The sequence below is a fragment of the Phyllopteryx taeniolatus genome, chromosome 2 (genome assembly GCF_024500385.1).
Source record: "Phyllopteryx taeniolatus isolate TA_2022b chromosome 2, UOR_Ptae_1.2, whole genome shotgun sequence".
In the NCBI taxonomy this organism is placed as follows: domain Eukaryota; kingdom Metazoa; phylum Chordata; class Actinopteri; order Syngnathiformes; family Syngnathidae; genus Phyllopteryx; species Phyllopteryx taeniolatus.
This window is the reverse complement of record NC_084503.1, coordinates 7856668-7882279: the sequence shown is the minus strand read 5'-3', so window position 1 is coordinate 7882279 and position 25612 is coordinate 7856668. Positions and strand designations below refer to the sequence as shown.

The window sequence follows — 25612 nt, the reverse complement described above, 5'->3', positions numbered from 1 at the left end:
CGTCTGCCTCACAGTTCTGAGGACCGGGGTTCGATCCCCAGCCCGGCCTGTGTGGAGTTTGTATGTTCTCCCCGTGCCTGCGTGGCACTCCCGTTTCCTCCCACATCCCAAAAACATGCATGAATTGGAGACTCTAAATTGCCCGTTGTTTGTTTCTATGTGCCCTGCGATTGACTGGCAACCAGTTCAGGGTGTACCCCGCCTCCTGCCCGATGATAGCTGGGATTGGCTCCAGCACGCCCGCGACCCTAGTGAGGAGAAGCGGCTCAGAAAATGGATGGATGGATGGATGGATAACGAGAACAGGAATCCCAGCTATACGCATTGTCATCCCATGCTCAATCCCAACCTCACATCACAAGTCAGTTTTCTTTGCCAATGTTCGTCTGTCCTTTGTTTGTTTTGTTCGATGTTAGATCTCATTAAATCTTCCATAAAATTCACTACCTGCATTGTTGTGTGTGTTTGGGTTCCTCTGGCCGTCTAGAACTCTTATCTAATTCATGTAGCAACCTTCAAATTAAGAGACTGGATAAAAGGTTTGTCGTCACTTTGTCCTGAAGTTTTATACATCTGAAAAGTGATGTGGTGCCCCTTTATGAGATAAAATAGGTTGATTTATAACGCTGTAATTTAAAATTACGCTAAACCGGAAGTAACGCAGGTGTCGCTTCCATCTTATTCTTTTCTCCTAAATTAATTACATTTTTATTCAACTCATATACGCATGCCCATCCCACAGGGGTCAGGCCTGTGGGGCCCTGACCCCGAGATGTCATGGTGGGTCTCCCTTATTTTCATTTTTGAAAGGTGGCGACCCGAGTGGGCAGTTAGCCATCAAGCGATGCCTACAACCCGAAAAAATACATCTTCCCTGAAGTGTTATGTGTTATTTGGGCTGCAGTGTCTTTGTCGTGTGCCCCCATGCGCAGCACGTAGCAAGGCAGCAGTGAATCGGACTGCTCCGATGCTCAGCACCAGCCCGCCAGTGTCTAGACTAACCGCCTGCGTTCCGACTCACCGGCGTTGGCACAGCTGCGCGTCACGCAGGCCCTCCCAACGGAAAGACACTTCAGGGAAAGATAACTGTTTATTACGTGCGCAAACTCGTGAGGTAACGAGCCATCTGGCTGGCAAGCTAACGACGCAGCGAGCTCGCAAGTATGACGTCGGCTCATCAAATGTCACCACCTCACTTGGTTTTGTGTGATGTGTGTGTCCACATAACAGCGGCACATCAGGCAAAGTAACAGTCAGATTGTCGCTATGTTTGGCTTTGTAAAAGCCTCAAAGAGCCACAGACGAGCACGTGATTGACAGGTGAAGTTTCTCTGGAGCACCCTCAGCAGAGAAGCTCACATAACTCTCCAACTCGAGGGCGGGCTCTGTTTTTCTATGATTTGGAACTTTAGTTTATATACAGTAATTGTGGATTTTTCTATTCATTGAAATTTGGCAGACTTGTTAACAACACTCATCTCTGTGGTGTCAAATTTATCAGACATTTTTTTGGTCAATTTCCTGGGTCTTTAATTTGCAATGCCGTACTGTGTAAGAATATCATTAAATGTATTCCTGACTTTTTAACCTTAATGAAGAGAACCCCCCACCCAACCACCAATTTAAGATCAATAGAATGTCTTAAAGCTTATCATTTGGCTGAGTAACTTGTTTTGCTGGCCTTTGGCATATTAATAATGAATGCTTACATGATGCAGATCTTTCCAGTATGTTCATTTTTTTTCCGTTTCATTCAGATTGTTGTTCTTTTGTAACAGGCTCATGATAAAACCCTTGTAAGCATCAACAATCATCTTGTAAATGGAAAAGGGAATGATCTGGAAGGAGGTCTTTCTGGAGGAAGTTTGAGTGAAAAAAGTCTAAACTCACTGAAGGAGGAGATCCTTAAGGAGCTTGAGAGAAGGGTTTCACTATCATGTTCCTCCTGTCAGGTATTAATCTTCTTCTTATTATTATTATTATTATTATTATTATTTTCTATTTCTTCATCATCAAACAGTTTGTGACAGTAAAATAGATTTAATGTTATATGTTTTTTAGGCTGGTGTGGAGGACCTGCATATGCAGCAGCAGGAAGACCGGGAAAGAATTCGGGCCCTGGAGAAGCAGCTTAATGCAATGGATGTTCATTATCGACAAGGAATCGATGGGTTGCGGCGGGAAGTAGCGAGTTCAAAGGGATGTTGTGACACCCTCAATGACCTCCGAAACCGCGTCACAGATGCTGAGCGCAAGATCAGCTCAGCAGCAGAGAACTTTGATGTCCTACAGAACCGCCTGAACAACGAGCTTAAAGGAGGAAGCGGCAACAGTAATAATGATGGAGGCTTCAGAGGAGGAGTGATTGGTGCTGAAGGTGGAAGAAGTGGTAGCAGCAGGGATATAGTGGTGACTGAGGATAAACTGAACAATCGACTGAAGGATTTGGAACAACGGGTCAATGGGACTATGGAGCAAACTGAACAAAGCTGTGCATATCTGGAAAATGATTTGAAGGACTATTTTCACAGAGAACTTGGCGACCTTCGGACTGTGTTCCTGGACCGCTTTGATGATCAGGCTTTCAGAATTACAGACGTGGAGCTGGATGTGGGGCTTGTGAAGCAAAGGGTGAATGAACATGATAAGACAATGTCAAAGCTAGAAAACAGAACCTCCGACCTGAGCAGGAAGCTGGAGGAGTGTGGCTGTAGAAGCATGGGGGGAGGAGGGGAAGTAGGAAGAGGAGGGGGGACAACTATCAATGGTGGTGGCCGCGGTGACACTACTGGTGGTGCCAGTGACACGGGTGGAGACAGAGGTGGCACTAGTGGTGGCAGAGTTGGTAATGGTGGAAGTAGAGGTAGCATTGGCGGAAGCAGTGGTGGCCTTGGTCGGGACGAAGGAGGAAGTGGGACTGTGAGAGGAGGAGGATTACCGGGTATAGGAGGAGAAAGAGATAATTCAACAAGGAAGTCACTGGAGTGGAGAGTGGTTGCCAATGAGGATCAAATTAGACATTTTAACACAAAACTCAAGGACCTCTCCGTGTCGGGAGACTCTCTTAATGATAAGGTAATTACAAGTATATATTTTAAACAATTTAATATTAACATATGACCGTTTGAGATAACTAAGATCAACAACTGTGACAGCATTAATAACAGTGACAACAAGGGGTGGAACGGTTCACAAAATCCACAGTTTGATTCGTATCTCGGTTTTGTGTTTACGGTTTTCGGTTCGGTACACGCTGACCCTTTGGAAAAAAATGTATTCCTGTATACGTTGTTTTACATTTACTTTTTTTAAAAACAGCATTAACATAATGTTTTATTTTTGTATGAATATTTAAATTCTATTTTATTAATCTGAAATATATATTGCTGTTCTATTTATGTCAGTTGCATATAGTGACAGGCAGAACAATTAAATGCTCTTCCATTGTTGCCATTCATACAACAGAATAGGTCATGGCTTCCTGCAAATATATCTTTGTGTTCAATTAAACAACTTTGATACTTTTTATAAAAAAATTGTTTGGTTGTCTAGCATAGGGTTTTTCAAATGCAAAATATGTGCCTTGGCTAAACCAAGGTTGAAAAACACTCGTCTAAATCTCTTTATAAAATCTCCTAAATTAAAGTTAAATTAAATTAAAGTCTTATATGACATGTTTCATAATTCATATCCAATAGGGGTAGAGGAGTAATTATATTATCTATCGAATACAAATGATACATGAATGAACTCACCTCATCCATAACATTCACTCTATGAACTTTCGTCTCTTCATTCATGGGACATTGACACCATTTGCATCTTTTTGGCTCTAAGCATAAACAACACTGCAATAGATTTCAATTTGACATGAACAGAATGTGCTTTAATTGCAGACTTTCAGCTTTAATTTGACGGTATTTACATCCGCATCGGGTAAACGGTGTAGGAATTATAACAGTCTGAATATTTACCACTTTAATTTTATGGGGGCTGGCTAGCGGAATGCGAGCATTGCGTAACCTGGGATGCTGAAGTAGGTCTGACGCGTCCCTCTCAAAACCAAATTAGGACTCACAAAGGTATATACTGTTGGAGGTTTGTTTCAGCACTATCATTTTCTAGGAAATGTGGCCAAACTTATTTTCCTACCTTACAATGTTGCATTGAAGCCAAAGCACTGCTAAAAACAATGGGACCAACCTAAAGTTGTTGGGGAATGTATTTTTCCATTTGTAAGATCACAACTCATTGACATGGCCACAAACAGGCATCGTGACTGCAGGACTCACAGTTCAACAATGGCTCAGTCACGATGTACGGGTGGGTTCAGAAATATGCTCCGAGCGTGCTCGGCTCCGCTCCGCATCGTGAGGAAACTCAGAGCGCTGTTGGAATGTGCACCCTCAGTGTTGGAGCGTAAGATTGAATTTCTAAACGCACCTTATACGCGCTGACGCAACTATACACGCCGCCATCTTGGCTTGCATTAGCGCTGTTAGCCCAACTGTTCACTATCACTGCTTCGGCACAAAAAAAGGGGGGCGCGTACCTACGAATCGAACAGGACACACGCGGACCGAACCGAAACAGTTTTAAGCGAACCGTTTTGACGGTTTTCCAACCAAACCGTTCCAGCCGCACTAACAACAAGGGCTTGACATTAACACCCACCAACTTGCCAATTGCGCGTAAATTCCAGCAGTAGCGGGTAAACTCCCACTAGCCACTTTGATGTGTTGTATTTTGATCACAAAAATTGTGATTAGTGAAAATGCTGTATGGCTAGTAACGCTGGGAAACCACTAGCCACAGTGGCTAGTGAGCAAAAAAAAGTTAATGTTAAGCCCTGGTAACAACATTTTTGTCCAATTCTGAAACATGGGTTCTGCCTTAGTCTAACCTCACTTATGTTAAATTCTAATCAAATCAAAGAGTTATGTAAAAATGTGATAATCATTGTGCAAATTGGAGCATAATCTCTGTTTTTCTTGTAAATCTCTATTGGAAAACTGGAAATACAGATGTTGCTCTTCTGGCTAGCATGAATATTAACATGTTTTTGTTCATCACTTAGGTAGTGGATCTGAGCCATGATATCCATAAGATCAAGGCTTTGACTGGTGATCACAGTGAACACTTTAACCGCATTGTGACAGAGGTGGAGTTGCTTGGGCAGGACTGTGAAATCTGTGGGACAGTGGAAGACGAGTTGCGGAAGCTGCGGAATCATTCCAAGGATGCACTGGGCCGCCTGCAGAACCACATCAACAGACTTCAGCTGAGTTTAGACTCTGGGGGTGCCTGCAACCAGATGTGCTCTCATTTGCAGGATGAAGTTCGTCTGCTGCGAGAAGATGTCACACGGTGCACCAATAAATGTAAGATGTAATGTCGAAATTTGTTGACGTAAAATGGCCCGATGCTTTTGCTTTCGTGATGGAACCCAATAATGATAAAGTTACAAGGTATTAAAGTAGAAATACACTCAAAAATGTGTAAATGCTGAGATGCTGTCAATTTGATAAAATGTTAAAGTAGGAAATTAAATGGGTACCAGTTAATATTCTGATTCAGAAAACGTTATTCTTATGGGGCAATTAATACATCACAACAATTAAAGGTAATCTCAAACCAATAAGATCATTTGTTTTATATTTCAGAACTTTGCTAACAAAACATGCCATAAATATAGTTTACAAAGCAAAAGTCAGCATTTATTTATTTTTGTTCATTCATTCATTCATCTTCCATACCGCTTATCCTCACGAGGGTGGCGGTGTGCTGGAGCCTATCCTAGCTGACTCTGGGCGAGAGGCAGGGGATATAGGAGTCATTTTCTTTTGATAAACATGAAGAAAGGCATGAATCTTTAAAACTGGTAAAAATTCACCAATTTCAAACTAACTTCTTATTACTAATAGATCAATAGGGATCCAAATTTTAGGTGTGAGCTTTTTTTTTTTAAATCCAACTTTCAAACTATATATAATTTTTTTTTAATCTGTATCCTGTTTTCAGAAGGTTGGGAACAGAAATTGACAATATAGTTAAAATACATGTGAGGAATAAATATAGCACAATAAAGAGGCATTTGTAGTTCTACATCATATTGGTGTATAGTGGTAAATAAAATAACGCGAACGCAAAGAAACACAGAATACAGCTGTTCGATTGCTATTTAGGTTTTGCGATAAAGTATGCACTGTAGATCGTTGAGTGACCACAATCTTTTTTTGCACCACGGACCAGTTTTACCTAAAGACGTCGTCGTAGCCTCTCCGTGCTCAAGAAAGGAATCAGTTCATGAAGTGATTCCATTCAGTACGTTCGCTCAAAAGTTTTGTTTGTTTGAATAAGTCATTCCCGAACAGCAACACTAATTGAGCCCAGTCTACCACGCATCTCCTGCCCCAAAACAATGCTTGGTAGCTAAATGTGCAGTGATACACTTGAATCTGGTGCGCTTTGATTATTTTCAGTGCACATGCTCACCAGCACACCTCTTATGTGCACCCCTAATTTGTAATTTGTATGATTTTGTTTGATGGAAGTTTTACGACATGCATTGGAGCAACAGGAGCGAGAAAAGCGTGAATATTTTTCAGCCTGAGTATTCAGCTTCTTTACTGTTTAGGTGGTGGTTCTGGTAGCACCAGTTTCACCGGTGCAAATGGAGGTACCAGGGAAGATGGACCCCGTTTGGATGGCGAGAGGCCTTTAGATGGTTACAGTGTGATTGGAGGCTCCATCAACAACAACCAGATGAAGACATTGCAGGGTGAATTGTCTGAGGTCATCCTGACCTTCAGCTCTATAAACGACACCTTAAAGGGTCTTGAACACACGGTACAGAAACATGGCAGCGTCATCACCGACCTGGGTGAGCTCAGTTTAATCAAACTGACTGCACACGTTCTTTTCCAAAACATGTCGTGACTCTCTAATCCTCTACCAATTGACAGGAAACACAAAGGATAAGATTATCTCTGAACTGGACAAAATACAACAGGAGGTGACAGAACACATTGAGAAAAGTCGGGACCGGTTGGATAGGATGGACGAAGATGTCAGACGTTTTGAGAGCACGATGCTGGTAGAGATGGGAGACTGTAAGAGATCAGGTGATGGGCTGGAGAAGAGGCTATCCAAACTTGAAGGAGTCTGTGGAAGGTTGGACGGAGTCTATGACTCCATCCACAAGATCAAGGAAGGTAAATGCATCATAGTTTCCCTCTATTCTTCTGGAATTGTTTGAATAGTTTTGTATGTGACACTTGATGGTGGAAGCTTCAATAAAACTTCGAAACTCTCTTTTTAAAGGGTAATTGTGGAACATTTAATTGTCTTGGTTTGTGATTTCCTCTGCTGTGCCCCATTTTCAGGACTGAACCAACATGTATCTAGCTTATGGACATGTTTTTCGGGTCTGAACAACTCAGTCATCCATCATGGAGGAATCTTAGACTTTGTACAGAAGAACCAGGATGATGTTCAGAGCCGGATGAAGAACCTCAATTCGAGCTTGAACTACATCTTGAAAGAGATGCAAAGTTTCTCAGACCATGCCCTGACTGGTATGATTCTATTCTATTCTATTCTAGTCTAGTCTAGTGTAGTCTATTCTATTCTATTCTATTCTATTTAGGGCTGCAACTAACGATTATTTTAATAATTGTTTAATCTGCCGATTATTTTCGATTAATCGATTAATCGGATTTCAAATTTTTTTAATTCTCATCCCTTTATTAAAAACAGGAGATTATTTCAAATTGACAGTGGGGAAAATGCACAAACTTCAATTAATTTTGATTCAGTTACTGATTTGGTCTGTAATGTGTCAGATAAGCAAAAATGTTTATTGTTTTCCAAAGTGAAACATGTTTGCAAATGTCTTATTTTAATGAGACACAAAGATAACCAGTCTGCTTTATTATAAATAAATATAATAATATTATATATATATATATATATATATATATATATATATATATATATATATATATAAATATATATATATATATCCATCCATTTTCTGAGTCGCTTTCCTTACTCGGGTCGCGGGCGTGCTGGAGCCTATCCCAGCTGTCATCGGGCAGGAGGCGGGGTACACCCTGAACTGGTTGCCAGCCAATCGCAGGGCACATACAAACAAACAACCATTCGCACTCACAGTCACACCTATGGGCAATTTAAAGACTCCAATTAATGCATGTTTTTGGGATGTGGGCGGAAGCCGGAGTGCCCGGAGAAAACCCACGCAGGCACGGGGAGAACATGCAAACTCCACACAGGCGGGGCCGGGGATTGAACCCGGGTCCTCAGAACTGTGAGGCTGACGCTCTAACCAGCTCAACTTTCAATCAACTGAAACCCATGCGCTCGTTACCGCACATTTGCTCAGAATTTACTGAAATATTTCTCAAGAAGTGTTGACTTTTTGTTGTGGTCAACATTTGTCAATGCAAACAGTCGTGATTGTACATAATACCAAATGTTCCATCATCTGTTCACAGTATGAATTGTTTATTCCTCTATTATCCCTTTTTTCAAACATTTTCCGTATTTTGTGTCCTATTTTCGCATTTATCAATCCCCTCCTTCTGACTCTACTCCTTTCCTGCTCCAAACTTCTTGCTTTGAACACTTGTTTTCCTCACTCCAGTTTTCTCTTCTCCTGCTCCTTGTTCAACAGTTTCTTTCTTCTTTCCCTCGCCTTTCTGTATCCATTACTATTCAAACCGTTTACAATTATCTCTAACTCCTTAGTGTTTTAGTTATTTCAATATTTTGTCATTGGTCACAGAATTCGCTTTGTATTAATCACAATTCAATCAGCAAAAGGCTATTGATATTCAAGAAGTAACAGAAATAACTGTTGATTGGTGCTACTGTATGCCACTTTCATAGTAAAAGTGTTCCTTCATAAACTTCAAGTTAGTGTTGGAACTGGTTTACTCACCAAACGTTCTGTTTTTGTCATCAGTGGGTTTAATTCTATAGGATTAATTATATTGCCATTTTCTAAATCACATACCGTATTTTCGGGACCATAAGGCGCGCGTATTAAAAGGCACTGTCTCAGTTACGGGGTCTATTTCTGTATTTAACTCATACATAAGGTGCACCGTATTATTGGGCGCAGGCATGGTAAAACATATGCTAGCTTAAAACATACGGTAGCATGCATGCACGCTAAAACATACGCTAGCATGCATGCTAGCGTATGATTTTAAAAAGGCAGCGGGAGCAAAACTGAGTTCGGTTGTACTTTATTGAAGTATTTAACAATGTACTCACGTTATTTTATCAATCCTCATCCACACATCCATCAAAGTCCTCATCTTCTGTATCCAAAATGAACAGCTGGGCAATTTTGCCATCAAACATGCCGGGTTCCCTCTCGTCATTGTCGGAGTCAGCCTCGTTGCCGGGGGGCTGCTCAGCAATGATGCCGGCTTTTCGCGAAAGCTCAGACAACAGTCAAGGCAGATACCTTAGCCCAGGCATCCACTCGCGAACCATGGATTCGGTGATCTTGAATTCTCACGCGGCTGCTCGATTCCCATGTTCCTCTGCGTAACTGATAGCTTGCAGTTTAAACTGTGCTTCGTAAGCGTGTCTCTTCGTAGGTTCCATTTTCGGGGGTCCTTAGCCAATATATACCTACTGGGGGCGTGCCTTTAGCGTCCTCTTTCACGCGCACCCTTCCCCCTTTAACGTCCGCATGCTGTCCTCAGTCACGTCCGCATTTCCTCTGTATAAGCAGCGTGTCGGCAGCAAATGCTCCCAGTCAGTCAAGCGGAGCGCTCATCAAAGTCACACAACAACATTTACAGATTTTGGAACTCGGTGCACACATAAGGCACGCCGCATTATAAGGCGCCCCGTCCATTTTGGAGAAAATGTAAGACTTATGGTCGTGAAAATACGGTACCTTCTGCCAGACCCTTTCCTAGGTGACATAGGGTGAGAAGCTGGGTACTTGGTTACCAACCATATACTTTATTTTTTTTGTACTGTGGCTTCTAACAACCCTGACAACATGCAACAGAAAGGCTCCTTCTGTGAGGCAATAGTGCTACCCACTTAACCACTGTGTACCACCCATTGGTTAACCAGCGGTAAGAATTGATTGTGTAAAATACACTAAATGGGAACTCTAATGGTCAGTTGCTCAAATTGGGACCTAACCACTATGAAGCCCTGCTGCTTGAAAACGAGAGTCGCACACTCCGTCAGGCTGCTGATGCTCTGATGACGCTTCAAGTAAAACCAAACGCAGGAAGGTATATTATATGGACAAAGTAATTTCTCTTCACAGTATGGCCAGTTTGGGCTACCCAAACAAAAATCACCTGTATCACATAATCATAGGTCATAAACAATTTCTTGTTTTTCTCAAACTGTCACATTCTTCTGCTCACCTCCTGTTCTGGCTACAGTGTCCAACAGTAAGATTCAGGCTGACGAGCCTGTATGGTAGTAAAAGTTTGAGTCACTTTCAACATGGTCTGTTGTCAATTAACTCATAGGGTGTTTACAGTTGTTTCACTGTTGACTTCAGCTCATTCCAAATTTATTGCACTCTTAAAAGAGAATAGTCTTCTGGTTCCTTTCAGCCACACCATGTTGTAATCTAGGATTTGCAATTGCAACATGAACTGTCTCCAGGTTTGGGTCAAGTCTTGCAGGATCCACCTTGAAGTGAGTTGTGGTTCACCAGTGGCCATTTTCCCCCTTCAAACAAGTGGATACTATGCAATAAGATTGGCATGCGAGGGCAAGTTGACAGAAAAGGCATTTTCAAAAATGTATTCACACATCCCACAAGTAGTTTAAAACGAATAAATTGATCAAGTTTAGTTTCTTTGATCCTGCATTCCTGTCTGCTAAAAATGTCTGAACAATGAAACATGAGAATTCAATTTACACCAACAGTCTATATGCTCTTTGCCCAAAACTACACAGTGCGCTCTTGTTATATATAAGTGAAAATATTTTCTAGCTCAACGCAATTTTTGACAGCTGCTTGAAATACAGTATTTTTAACATGATTCTTGAAGTGACCAAAAGAGAGTTTAGTATTCTAAAATTCACCTTACTGATGCAATAAGAGCCATATTCTCCCGTATGCTGAAGTCAGAAAGGCCCGCAGCTCCGCGCTGTTCTGCTGTCCACTCAATTCAATCAATTGCGCACCTTCTCGTCATTTACGCACTCTGGGTGGAGTAACTCTGAAGTGTGGGCGTTCCCACTCATATCTGGCGGAGGGCGTATTCTCCCAAAGACTTAGGCGCATTTACTTATCCGCAGTCTTATATATTATGGGGTGTAATGATCCGTTTTAACAACGATTCGATTCTTATCATGGTTTGTGGTTGCCGATTCGATTCATGGACAATATTGTTTCATCGAGAACGATACGATCGTAAATAATTCAGTGGCTAGAAATTGATTCAGTGACTTTCAACCAGTGTGACTGTGAAATAAATACCTGGATACTGGACATTGCAAGTGAAATTTCCTAAATTTCTAATGTTTCTAGGAAATTTATCAGGTCAAATTAATTATGGGTATACAATAAACAACCATTGATGGCAAATGCATTCACACTTTATCTGACTGAAGTGCAACTAACATCTCTACAGGTTGGATTAACAGTAGGTTTACCTGATACCTCCAATGTAGTTTTTCAACATAGAAATAATACAAATGCTTAGAATAAACACACTTGGATGAATATACGGACACTGTCACATCCTATATCAGTTTCTGTGAAGAGGTTTGTGTACCAACAAAATCTTTTCGCACATTCAACAACAACAAGCCGTGGTTCACTGCTAAACTTAAGCAGCTTCGCCAAGCTAAGGAGGACGCATATCAGAGCGGGGACAGGGCCCTGTATAATCGAGCTAGAAACCAGCTGACTAAAGAAATTAACATTGCAAAAATAAACTATGCAGCAAAGTTGGAAAAACAGTTTAGCGCAAACGACTCTAAATCAGTCTGGCATGCATTCCAATCGCTGACTAATTACAAGCGACGATCCCCCCCAAGCTGAGAACAATAGCACACTAGCCAACGACTTGAATACCTTCGACTGCAGATTTGAAAAGGACAGTTTCACACCACACACCCACCCGGGCGCACCCGCGACCACAATCACACCTCTGACTTCTGCGTTAACCATTCATGAACAGGATGTGAGACGCATCTTCAACCAACAAAAGATTAACAAAGCGGCAGGCCCGGACCATGTGTCCCCATCCTGCCTCAAAGTCTGCGCGGACCAGCTTGCTCCAATCTTCACTCAGATCTTCAATAGATCTCTGAAACTGTGCGAAGTTCCATCCTGTTTCAAACGCTCCACCATCATTCCAGTCCCCAAGAAACCTGCAATCTCGGGTCTGAATGACTACAGGCCTGTCGCTTTGACATCTGTGGTCATGAAGTCCTTTGAACGTCTCGTGCTGGACCACCTCAAGAGTGTCACAGGTCCCCTGCTGGACCCCCTGCAGTTTGCCTACCAAGCGAACAGGTCTGCGGATGATGCAGTCAACATGGGACTGCACTTCATCCTAGAACACCTCGACAGTGCAGGGATCTACGCGAGGATCCTGTTCGTGGACTTCAGCTCAGCGTTCAACACCATCATCCCTGAACTCCTTTCATCCAAGCTTCTCCAGCGTCTCACCTGCCATCTGCCAGTGGATTTACAGCTTTCTGACGGGCAGGACACAGCAGTTGAGGCTGGGGGAGGACACCTCATCCACACGCAGCATCAGCACTGGGGCGCCCCAAGGTTGTGTCCTCTCTCCGCTGCTCTTCTCTCTCTACACGAACGACTGCACCTCAGCGAACCCGACTGTCAAACTCCTGAAGTTTGCAGATGACACCACTGTCATCGGCCTCATCAAGGATGGTGACGAGTCTGCATATCGACAGGAAGCGGAGCGGCTGGAGCTGTGGTGCGGCCGACACAACCTGGAGCTGAACACGCTCAAGACTGTAGAGAAGATCGTGGACTTCAGAGGCATCCTTCGCCACAGCTGCCCCTCACGTTGTCCAGCCGCCTTGTGTCAACCGTCGAGACCTTCAAGTTCCTGGGAATTACAATCTCTCAGGACCTGAAGTGGGCGACTAACATCAACTCCGTCCTCAAAAAGGCCCAGCAGAGGATTTACTTCCTGCGGCTTCTGAGAAAGCACGGCCTGCCACCGGAGCTGCTGAGAGAGTTCTACACAGCGGTCATCGAATCAGTCCTGTGTTCTTCCATCACAGTCTGATTCGGTGCTGCTACAAAAAAGGACAAACTCCGACTGCAACGGACAATCAAAACTGCTGAAAGGATTGTCGGTACCCCCCTACCCACCATTGAGGACTTGCACGCTGCCAGAACTAAGACAAGGGCGTGCAAAATCCTCTCGGATCCTCCGCACCCAAGTCACCAGCTCTTCCAGCTCCTTCCCTCAGGTAGGCGCTACCGATCAATGCAAACTAGAACTAGTAGACATTCCAACAGCTTCTTCCCTCTTGCAATCAACTTCTTAAACACCTAACCTACAATTCCATTACAACATGCTGGCAATTTTTTGACTTCGTTGTCACATTTCTGTGGGGCCAATTATGTATTACTCGTGCACTCACTGTAGTTGTCTCGCCATGCTGCACTATTTGCATATACTGGCCACTCATCCCAGAGTAGCATCTGCTCCATTGCACAATGTTTGAGGAGTATCTGTAACATTTGCACAACCAACATTGTCCCAGATTATCGCACTACTCGTCACTTTAAACCGCATACACTCCTTGAAGTCTCAGCGCCCCTTGCACAATGGTCATTGCACCGGTCTATTGCAATATTAGTCATTCGAACTGTGCTAGAGGACTCTGCATCTTTTTGCACAATTGTTTTTTGTCAATGTCTCTGTCTCCAAAGTGTTCTGTAAATTGACTGTCTGTTGTACTAGAGCGGCTCCAACTACCGGAGACAAATTCCTTGTGTGTTTTGGACATACTTGGCAAATAAAGATGATTCTGATTCTGATTCTGACTTACTCTAATTGAACACAAAATACCTAATGCTCAAATGCTGTAATCATATTTATGAATACCAGTAGTGGTTGCGTAGCTCTGAGTATCTTGTGATGTGGAAGTATCTGTCATGTAAGCGTTTTGCCGAAGTATTGTATGTCCGTGATGGAATTTTGTACCTTGGCTCAAGCGTGTTCACTAAACGTTTAGCTCTCGTGCTGTCATGAGGAAAACCTGCTTAAAATGTCTCATGAATTGATGTATCCCTTGCTTGCTTCTTGGAAGTTTCCATAAATTTTGTAGCTTCTGATATTGTATTGCCCAACTTGTAGACGACAGCGGTCAGAAAAGTTTTTTTGAAAAAACAAAACAAAAAACAGTTTTGGGGGTTTTTTTGGCATCCGTCCATCATGTCTTCTCCTCAATCGTTTTTGATTACTGCCAAACCCAAATGCATCCATACTTAACTTTAGCGCTTTGCACAATGCTCTGTGATCCTTCTGCAGATGTGCACCTCCTATGATCCCCTTTGAATTTTGCAGGGGATCATGGGAAATGTGGTTTGTATCTCAGACTGGCCCACTCAGTAGCGCCAGGAAAAACACTACAGTGTTTGATACTCCCGTGCCACGTCACAGACAGGAAAATTTTATCAAGTAACGCTTAACTTCTTTACCATTAAAAGTATTAAAAAAACAGACACATCCATATAAAGTCTGCCATGCTTAAATCCAATGTGTTATTTCCTAGTATCGATACAATCGATTGATTACCTTTTTAAACGATTTAAATTGATATGTACTCTATTTTCGTCTCTGCCCCTACTATAAATATATATCATAATATTACAGGCCAACCTGGACCTCCAGGAGAGAGAGGCTTCAATGGGCTACCAGGTCCCCAAGGACCACCTGGACCTTCTGGAAGATCAGGAGAAAGTGGAACACGTGGCCTACCAGGTAGAACATTTTGATCTTTATGCTCCAATACTAAGCATGAGAAATCGGATGAATTAAGAATCTGTAGCAGCTTTTGGATTTACAGTAGTTCTGGGCTCTGGCCAAACAAAACATGTCATTTTCTACTAGTACGGCCATTGTTTTATTGATTTGGATGTACTGTACATGTTGGCTTGTTGCGGTATGGTGGGTTGTCTTGAAAGATTGAATTTGTTGTCATCTTGATAGCATATGCGCATGTAGGTTGTGAGCCAAAATTGATTGAGATTTGAAATGGTTCATAATTCCCTCAACCCTGAGTAACGTCCCAGTTCCAGCGAAAGGAAAAATGTTCGAAATGTCCAGGTATTGTTTTCTAATTTCAAATTTTTTTGGGGGGTGTATATTGTGTTCTCCTTTTAAAGACAAAAAAATGCTGGCAGGTGTTTCTTGACGTTTTATACTAGCTGTATGTATTCTGTGTCTGATGGAGCTGGCTTATGAAGTTGTGACTTTGTTCGATCCTTGCCCAAGTGAAACTTCAAAGAAATCCAACAGCTCACCTGTTCATAAATACCATGTCCCGTCTGTGGATTGAGAACCTTCAGACAACTGGGAGGTTAATTTCAACAAATGATGAGGCTTAGTGTTAAATATATATTGTAATAAAGTGATTGTTTGTTGTCTATTGAATATTTTATGTTGATCCTTGTTTTTTTTATTGATCACTGGTATGTTTTTTATAGGTCCCAAAGGAGAAACAGGTGTGTATAACTTATCAATTAGCAAGATGAAATGATCTCATAATTAGTTATTTGATTGTGTCCCACAATGTTTAATTTGTACAATTTCTGGAATTATTGTTTTTTTTTTTTTTTTTAAGTGTTCAAATAAATAAATATGTTGTGAACCGAATGTAGTGACAGTAATTAATTATTTTAATCCTCATGAAAGCCAACCATTAAGTAACATTTCACACTACTACCTATCTGGTAATAAGTTACCATAATTATTTGATCAATGAATGTGATAAACAAAAGAAGCAAACCGACCCAAGATTTAAGCTTAAAGTGGATCCAGTAGTTGTCGTTAAGTTTTCACATTACTTTTGGAGTAGAACAAAAATATTACAAGGCCCAAGTGAAATTTTTATTTTGCAGCGTTTGATGCGTCCTAGCATACTGTAATCAGTGACGACGGACCACAAAATGTATTCAATGCACTTTTGAAATAATTGAAAAGAACCACTATCAAACTAAACTTAAATAAAATAGGGGGTCAGCAGCTAATTGTAGATATAACTGATAGGAAATACAGTGCTGTAGTAGTAGCATTGGATGTCAACAACACTGGTTTCATTTGTTGTAAATGTGTGGGATTAAATCAGATACTAATTTGTTCAAAATGTGTATTTTCAGGACTACCAGGTGCTGATGCTCATTTACCCAAATTGTCCTTCTCTGCTGCCCTTACTGTTCCCATGGAGAGAGCAGGAACCATCATTTTTGACAAGATCTTTGTTAATGAAGGCGACTTTTATGACCCCAGAACAGGTAAACTTAATCTACAGGAGGAATTAATTGTCTTTAGAGATTGATTTACTCTCATGTATGAGTCACAAACCAACAATTGACTTGGTCCCTGATAAAGTAAATACACCCAGATCTTTAAGTGTCAGTTAAATCTAGAATATTGATAAACCTTTTCTTTATCCTAGGAATGTTTTTGCATTAACCGAATGCAAATCTCTCCCTCTCAGGTATTTTTACTGCCCCAGTTGATGGACACTACTTTTTCAGTGCCATCCTAACAGGCCACAAGAATGAGAAGATAGAGGCTGTTCTGTCCAAATCCAACTATGGCATGGCCCGTGTGGATTCTGGTGGCTATCAGCCTGAGGGTCTGGAGAACAACCCTGTAGCTGAAGTTAAAACCTCTCCAGGCTCACTAGCTGTTTTCAATATCATCTTGCCCTTGCAGACTCAGGACACAGTCTGCATTGACTTGGTGATGGGAAAACTGGCCCACTCTGTGGAACCACTTACCATCTTTAATGGGATGCTGCTCTATGAAGATATGTGATGGCTTCTTGCTGATGCCTGAAACACTAAATGACAAGGACAGAGTACCTGAATAACAGAATTTCCAGATGAGTCAAGACAAGCCCACAGTAGGCGGCACTAAAGCAATGATATCACTTTGATATTCGGAAGTGACCAAGAACTTATCTTTAGCAAGACATTCAGTATTGAGAAAATGTGTTTCTTTTTAATGTATCTGATCATCTGACAAAAATCTTGTTTAACCAGTATTATGTGATTATCCGAGCAGTCTCCTTCCCGGGATTGGTTCAAATAGATAAAAACAGATGAATTGACATACTCCAACTGTGCATCCCTTGAGGTTACTGGGTTAATTACAATTCAGATGCTGAAAATCTACCACAATGTAGTAGGCAACTTTATGTCAAGTGTGGTGCTCTGAGGACATGTGGTTTCTTGTGGTACACCTGCATGTTTGTTGACTCATCACAACTTTTCAGAGGTTGTCATGGGATCGTATGACTATGAAAACTGTGACATCTTTTTCTGTTTGTTTTTAAAACAAAACAAAAACAAAAAAAAAGCATGTTTAGTCTGAAACCAACTATACTATTCAGTTTACTGGTAAGACTTCCTGTTTTGAATGTTTTATCATAAGTTGCACATTTTGTTTGTTTGTGTTGCCAAATGTCTTTAAACCACTTAATAGACATACTTTTGATGGACAAGTATTAGAGGAAAATAGATTCTTGCAATACTCTATTTGGTTAGTATCTGCAGTTGGTTACTACAGTAGATTTTTTTTAATAAGAGCACATTAGAAATATTGTCTTACACAACAGTAAAATGTCCTTGTTTTTAAAAAAGAGAATGTAAGGAATACACAATTTAAATATTTAATGCAGAGGTTTTTGTCATGTTCATTCTTATGTACTGTGCTACTTGGATATTTTTGGGCAGCAGTTGGGTAGAGCATGCTCTTGGTGATGGCTGAAAGTTGGTTCTCGGGACATGGAAGGTTAACTTTCTGGTAGGGAAGGAGCATGAGCAAGTGTGTGAGGTCCACAAGTAGATATAGGTAGCTATGGATATAGTCGGGCCCACCATGACACACGGCTTGTGCTTGGGTACCTATTCCCTTATGAGGGGTTGGTCTCTTCCACTCTGAAGTTGCCCCATTAGGACATACTAAGCACGTGTGGGCAAACTTAATGACCCCAAGCACGGTGCCTGTAAGTTGGCGTTCACCCTGGTGGACGAGAGTGTAGCCTCCCTCCTTTGTCCTGTGGAACTTCAGAAGCAACAGATGGCCGAGCGTAATGCAGCTGCAGAGGTCGCTCGAGCAAAATCTCAGGTGTAAGAGGAGTTTGGTGAGGCCGTGGAGACATCTGGACGTCTTCAAGGAAATTCTCGTCCACCGTCCAGTGGATAGAGCGCGGGATGGAGTACACAATCTGTACTGTGTATTGTAAGGATGACTTGAGCTGGGATGTCGTGAATGGGTGGGGAGAATGCAAAGACCTCCTCAAATTCACCGACATAACTTCCACTGACAAAGCAGAGTCTGGGAACTGGGAGGTGGGCTTAACTTGCTGAGGTGGTTAAAAAACTCCTGCGAGAGAGCCCAAGCAGTAAATTAGATACACCCGGAGTGCCTCAAGGCTCTGTTTGTTGCTGGTGTGGGGGTTTGGCTAACACACATCTGCAACATCACATGGACATCTGGGACAGTGCATCTGCATTCATCAAGGATTGGCTCTGGGCTGTGGTCCGTCACTGTAAGACAGAGTACATAAGTATGAATGAAAATGAGGCCAATGGAATGGTAAACTTACAAGGGGTAGATGTGGAGAAGGTGGAAGGAATTAAAGTGCTTACAATGAACTTCAGAGCAATGGTCCTTGTGGAAGAGAGGTGAAGAAAATAGGACAGGCAGCAGAGTCTCAACTTTATTTATAGAGCACTTTAAAACAACCACAGCTGCACACAAAATGCTGTACACTAAGGGTATCAACAAATCAAACATAAAAATAAAGTTAAACATAGGACAAATTAAAGGAATAGATTAACAGCAATGTTGGATTACTGTTTTGAAGTGTTGTGAAAGAAGAGACTTTAGCCAGCTGCCCAAGATATGTACATAAAACAGTACCAATTTGCCGATCCAATTTAAAATCACTATTCAGTTTAAAACCCAAGTTCAAGACTTTCAGCTTTCAATAATAATAATAATAATTCATTTATAAAGTACGTCAGGGGGCCCAAGACAACGGGGGGGATTTACAAGGGCCATTTCGACTAAAAACCCTAACTTCTGGTATCGCTAAATCGTTATTGTTAAAATGAAAAAAACTTGAATGCCATCCAGGCTTTAATGTCCACAAGACACACAAAAAATTAGCCCTAAGGAGAATGGATCCTTTAGTGTGACATGAATCTGACTGTCATCGGCATAGCAATGAAAAGAAATCCCATGCTTTTTCAGGATGGAACCCAATGGCAGCAAATAGAAGGAAACCGAAGGGGCCCAAAAATTGAACCCTGTGGAGCACCATAAGACAGTGGGGACCCCGAGGAACCACATCTTACACACAGCGTTCTGCCTACCAGATAGCCTCTTAAACACTCAAGAGTGCTACCATTAATGCCCACCAGGTGCGACAAACAAGCCAACAGAAACCTGCGGTCCAAAGTATCAAGCGCTGCAGTCAGGTCCAGCAGAACAAGACACACATAGTCTAGCCATAATTAGCCACAAAGATGTCATTAAAAACTCAAAGGGTTGACTCTGTGCTAGTCCTCCATGATGATATGTTCACCGAGAAACGACGAGGATTTGTTTTTAAATAAAAGTCATCTTAGAAATGGGTATAAAATTTGCTAACACACCAAGACGGAAACCAGGATTGTTTAGCAGGGGTTGCACCACAGCATGTTTAAAATTCGGGGGGTACAACACCAGAAGACAGACGGCTTTTTATAATGGCTAGAACAAGACTGCCCGATACTCGGGAGGACTTCCTTAAAGGAGAGATGTCCGTATTTCACTAACAAATTGATCCCAAAAGAACGACTGGACACTGCATATCATTAACTCATTTTATATATCGTAGCTGTCGGGTGGAATCCCCTCACCTCCAAAATGACAACTTTTCAGGAAATAGAACAAAGTATAACTTGCTTGAGTTTCCAAACAACGGCCCTGTTCAAGTTGGTATACCACTACTATGCCCTGCAATCCTTGCAAGCCTCGGGCATGCATGAACCCAAGAAACATGGCGGAATATCCCAAAACTGTCACCAGTCATCACCAAAATTTACGCGGACTTTTCTGCTCATGGCAGCTTCAACCTCTGAAAATATTAAAACAATCGGCCCAACATTTTAGATTTTATGGACGTTCCGCGTGTTCCTTTTTCTCAAATGATCATCTATGGAGAGAAAAACGCTTTGGTAGGAAATATTCGCCTGACATTCAGTTCTCACACACTCATACCCGACCTCATAACTTCATTTTCGACTATATACTATACATCTATATCTATATTTATGCTGTAGTATGTGGAGGACAATTTTGGAAACTGCTTACTACAGGTCAAACTTGGCTGATACCTTGCTTTTGGTTAAAATGTGCAATTCATTATCAGAAATATTTACCAAAAATCAATAAAAACACTTTTTTCTTATTTTGATCGCTGTTGTAGTTGGCAATAGGAGTCCACTATTTACCACAGGTCAAATTTTACGGCTATCTTGCATTTTAGTTAAACTGTGTGCAATTAATTGTCAAAAAATATTCACCAAGAATCAATAAAAACGCTTTTTTTCTCATTCTGATTGCTGTAGTCGGTGTCAATGCACGGCCACTGCTTACTAACTACAGGTCAAACTTCTCTTCCATTGTAGAGAAACAGTGTGCAATTAATTGTCTAAAATATTTACAATATTTATCCATCCATCCATCCATCCATTTTCTACCGCTTATCCGGGTCGGGTCGCGGGGGGAGTAGCTTTAGCAGGGACGCCCAGACTTGCCTCTCCCCAGCCACTTCATCCAGCTCTTCCGGGGGGATCCCGAGGCGTTCCCAGGCCAGCCGAAGGACGTAGTCTCTCCGGCGTGTCCTGGGTCGTCCCCGGAGTCTCCTCCCGGTGGGACGTGCCCGGAACACCTCACCGGGGAGGCGTCCGCGAGGCATCCGAATCAGATGCCCCAGCCAGCTCATCTGGCTCATCTCGATGTGGAGGAGCAGCGACTCTACTCTGAGATCCTCCCGGATGACCGAGCTTCTCACCCTATCTCTAAGGGAGAGCCCGGACACCCTGCGGAGGAAACTCATTTCGGCCGCTTGTATCCGGGTTCTTGTTCTTTCGGTCACGACCCACAGCTCGTGACCATAGGTGAGGATAGGAACGTAGATCGACCGGTAAATTGAGAGCTTCGCCTTTCAAGGCATTGCTATGGACGAGTGGTGCGGTGGGATTCTTTTTTTAGTGTCGAAACACCTGCAAGAACCTGTGAGTTGATATGTTAGTACAACCTGTGTTGTTGTTAGTCATCCCAGCACAAATAATTAAAGTCCATTGTGTGTCTATCGAACATATTAGTGAATGAACACCATATCACATGCATGTTAGTCAACTTGTGTACGGAGTTGTTGAGCCGGGTGAGTGTTGGGTCAGTGAGCCCGTCCAGCAGGGGACCCAACAAGGGGGACACCACCGACCCCCCCTTGGACCTAGGGAGGTCCCGAGCCTGTCCGAAGCGCCCCGACCAATTGTGTTCACCGGTTGTGAGCGAGAGGAAGGCGGGGCCCAGAGAGGTGGGGGGCAGACCCCCGCCACTCCACATCCCGACAACCGGAGGGCGCAAGCCCCAGGGGTCAAGCCAAGAGAAATGTGAAAACCCACTACCTACCCTATCACCATGGTCACCAGGTCCCCGACTGGCAACCATTATCCCTGTACCGTGATTGTGTGTGTTGGGGTGCAGTGCATTAAAATTGGAGAAACTGGTGGGGGTGAGGTGAGAGAGTCACAGGGCAATAATGACCCACAATCGTCACCCCCACCCAGGTCAACCAGCTCCCCAAAGGATGTGTGAATGTACAGTTATGTGGTGCATTAAAAATCCGCAGGAGAAAGGCATGGCGGTTTTGGTGAATATTTTTGACAATTATTGCTTTTTGGTAAATATTTTTGACAATTAATTGCACACAGTTTAACCAAAATGAAAGATATCAGCAAAGTTTCACCTGTAGTAAGTAGTGACCTTGCACTGACACCTACTACAGCAATCGGAATAAGAAAAGGTGTTTTTTATTTAATTTGGGTGAATATTTCTGCCAATTAATTGCACACAGTTTAACCAAAATTATTTATTTATTAAAAGTTATCCGCAAAATTTGACCTGTAGTAAGCAGTGGACTCCCATTGCCAACTACTAGAGCAATCAGAATGAGAAAAAGTGTTTACATTGTATTTTTGGTGAATAGTTTTACCATTGAATTGCACACACCCTGGCGAATGTCAGGCGAATATCAAAATTCCGGCTAACGTACAGGAAGCTATTGCACATTTCAATTCTGTGCAATGAGGAGGGTTAAGAACAGAGTTGATAGTTTTGAAGAATATACATGGGTTATGACAGTTAGCCTGAATAAGGTTTGACAGGTGTTCCCTTTTGCCCTCTTTAACGACTAAAGAGATCAAACCAGTCTCAGTGAAGCTCATCTTAGTACTGTCCTTGTCTTTTACTCCGATGTGAGGCAGATGGAAAGCTGCAGTGGATACAGGAGCGGTTTGGCAAGTAGGTTTCGATGCTTTGGCTTGATGAGAATAACAGCAGGTTCCGATTCCTGCTGCCACTGCCATTGAGGCCACAATCATACAAGAGACATGTTTTCTGTTGAATATAGTTTTTTTGTTTTTGTTTTTTCCATTGTAGAAATCAGCTAATTCTTGGATTTAATGTACGGAAGCTTTGACGTTTAATTCAATTAAAGTGCACTTATTAAAGGGAAATACAGAGCCTGTTGTTCATGCACACACTGCATAAAAATGTTCATACGCACACACCATTCATCGTTATAACCAGGTATACCACAGTGGCGATTGTAAGATAAAACAGACGCATGGCTCGGCTTTCGAACAGTTGCATGCGGCGAGTGTGGGAACTTCTACATGTGAGCAGTCTTTATTTTCGGGTTGAGTTTCTCTCGAACACCAGCTGGACTGACTGACCTTTCCTTTCGGGGCAAATTGTGCGCCTGTGATCGAAAAACACGTTTCTTAGCGTGGACAATGAATTCTTTGCACATTACTATGGATGTGGCAAATGTTTGGCCACGTTCAAGGGCAGTCCGCTCATCTCAATTGACAGGATTGTAGAACTACAAACTTAGTAAGGATAAAATGGGAATTTATCAAACCATTGTCTCCAGTTATCTCTGCGAGACGAGCTCTTTTCAATATCAGGTCCATGGGTAATAAATCAATGTTTGACATCATTACAACCTATAATCTGGACGTTTTGTTACTAAATGAAACATGGTTAACAGAAAGTAGCTGTAATACCATTTTAAATTAGGCAACACCAACAAATTTTAATTTTATGAACAAGTGTCAAATAGGGAAAAAAAGAAGCTGGCATTGCTGTTATTTTCAGATCATTATTTCAGTGTAAAGAAATTATACTGGGTGATTTTAGCTCTTTTGAATATCTGTTTTTTTTTGTTAAAGGTGACCCAAAGGTTATTGTTTTAATAATTTCTAGGCCTCCAAGATACAACAGAAAATTTATGGAGGACTTTTCAGAACTGCTGTCAGTTATTTGTACTGACTACAACTTTTGTGTCATAACAGGAGATTTTAACATTCATGTTGACAATAACATGTAAAAAAAATAAAAATAAATAAAATCAAATCTAAAGAACTCTCTGCTATACTAGACACATTTGACCTCTCTCAACATATTAAGAGTCCAACCCACACTCAAGGACACATCTTAGACCTGGTCATCTCTCAGGATGTTGAAATTCTATCAATTGACATTAAGGATTTCTGACCATTTTTGTGTATTCTTTCAATTACAGATTCTTCCAAATGTTCATACAACCTCTATGTCTATTAAGAAACATAAATGAGAGCACCGCCACTAAGTTTATGGAGACCATAGCTGTGCCGCAAACTGTGATTGCTGAGACGGTTGATGAACTTTTAGATCATTTCACCTGGCAAATCTCCAATGTCATGAATGCTGTCGCTCCGATTAAAACTGAGACAATCTTGAGGCGACCTAGAACACCCTGGAGGAGCACAATGATGGTAAAGAGCTCGAAATCAAAGTGTAGGAAAGAAGAACGTAAGTGGAGAAAAACTAAACTCCAAATTGACTATGACCTCTACAGACAAAGTCTTTGTAATTTTAACCAAGAGTTAGTCAGGGCTAGACAGCAACACTTTTCTGAAATCATCAGTAAGAACTTCAACAATACTCGCACTCTGTTTGCTGTGGTGGACAAGCAATAAAGAAAAGAGGATTTCTGCTAGTAAATACCTGGACTCACTCTCTTTAAAAACCAAAGACCAAGTCCAAAACCTTGATGTTCTGATAGATTCTGACCTGACTTTCAACAGTCATATCAAATTAATTACTAAAACTGCCTTCTACCATCTGAAGAACATAAACAGCGTGAAGGCTTGCATGTGTCAAACAGACCAGGAAAAGCTCATCCATGCTTTTATCTCAAGTAGACTTGACTATTGTAATGGTCTTCTGACTGGACTCCCCAAAAAGAACATTAAACAGCTGCAGCTCATTCAGAATGCTGCCCTTCGGGTTCTGACCAGAACAAAGAGGTCAGAACATATTGCTACAATTCTAAAGTCTTTACACTGGCTTGCAGTCAGCTTTAGAATAGATTTTAATCACTAGATGGTTTAGTTCCTGAATACATGAAAGGAATGCTTATGGAATATGAACCTAGTAGAGCTCTGAGATCGACAGACTCAGTTCAAATAGTGGAGGACAGAGTCCAAAGCAAACATGGTGAAGCAGCATTTAGCTGTTATGCTGCACACAAACGGAATAAGTTGCCAACAGAAGTGACGTCAGGCCCGAGTGTGAATGTTTTTAAAAACTCTTCTTTTTTCTCATGCTTTTTATAGCATTACACTTCTAAATGATATTCTTGCACTGTACGCTGTTTTCATTGTACTTTTATTTTGTTTTTGTTTTCGTTTCTTCTTTTTAAAATGTTTGTTTTTTTCTTTGTTTTTAAATGCTTTTAGTCATGTACAGCACATTGAGTTACCTTGTGTATGAAATGTGCTATATAAATAAATTTGCTTTGCTTTAGTTGTGAAGCTCTTCTTCGATTGTGTTTGTATGAGTGTATATACTTTCCCCAAGGCTGCCAAGTCACTCACACCAGAAGCCGACACAAAGAAATAATCATGATGCACAAACTGTTGAATTCTTTAGATTCTATTTAATCATGTTTTATAACGTACAATATTATAAAGTGTTATTTTCCTTTATAAAAGAACAATTAAGACATTTTTGGTTGTTTTTTTTTTTTTTTTTTGGGAAAGCTG

The 25612-nt window shown here is 41.7% G+C and overlaps 1 protein-coding gene across 6 annotated transcripts in view; it reads left to right on the top strand.

The window, feature by feature from the left end:
• LOC133470150 (EMILIN-1-A-like) overlaps window positions 1–25393 on the top strand; it is a 46689-nt gene extending 21296 nt beyond the window's left edge. For 3 of the 6 annotated variants that reach the window (XM_061758165.1, XM_061758174.1, XM_061758195.1), the window contains 10 exons: window positions 1779–1952; window positions 2062–3075; window positions 5078–5381; window positions 6638–6883; window positions 6966–7214; window positions 7386–7577; window positions 14889–14996; window positions 15722–15739; window positions 16394–16528; window positions 16735–25393. In XM_061758165.1, the coding sequence (XP_061614149.1) occupies window positions 1779–1952; window positions 2062–3075; window positions 5078–5381; window positions 6638–6883; window positions 6966–7214; window positions 7386–7577; window positions 14889–14996; window positions 15722–15739; window positions 16394–16528; window positions 16735–17057 (2763 nt within the window). In that variant the 3' untranslated portion in view covers window positions 17058–25393. Of the gene's footprint in view, window positions 1–1778; window positions 1953–2061; window positions 3076–5077; window positions 5382–6637; window positions 6884–6965; window positions 7215–7385; window positions 7578–12203; window positions 12844–14888; window positions 14997–15721; window positions 15740–16393; window positions 16529–16734 lie in introns of those variants that run through there. The other 3 variants (XM_061758184.1, XM_061758203.1, XM_061758209.1) reach the window with 3 other exon arrangements.
• Window positions 25394–25612: the final 219 nt, after the last annotated feature.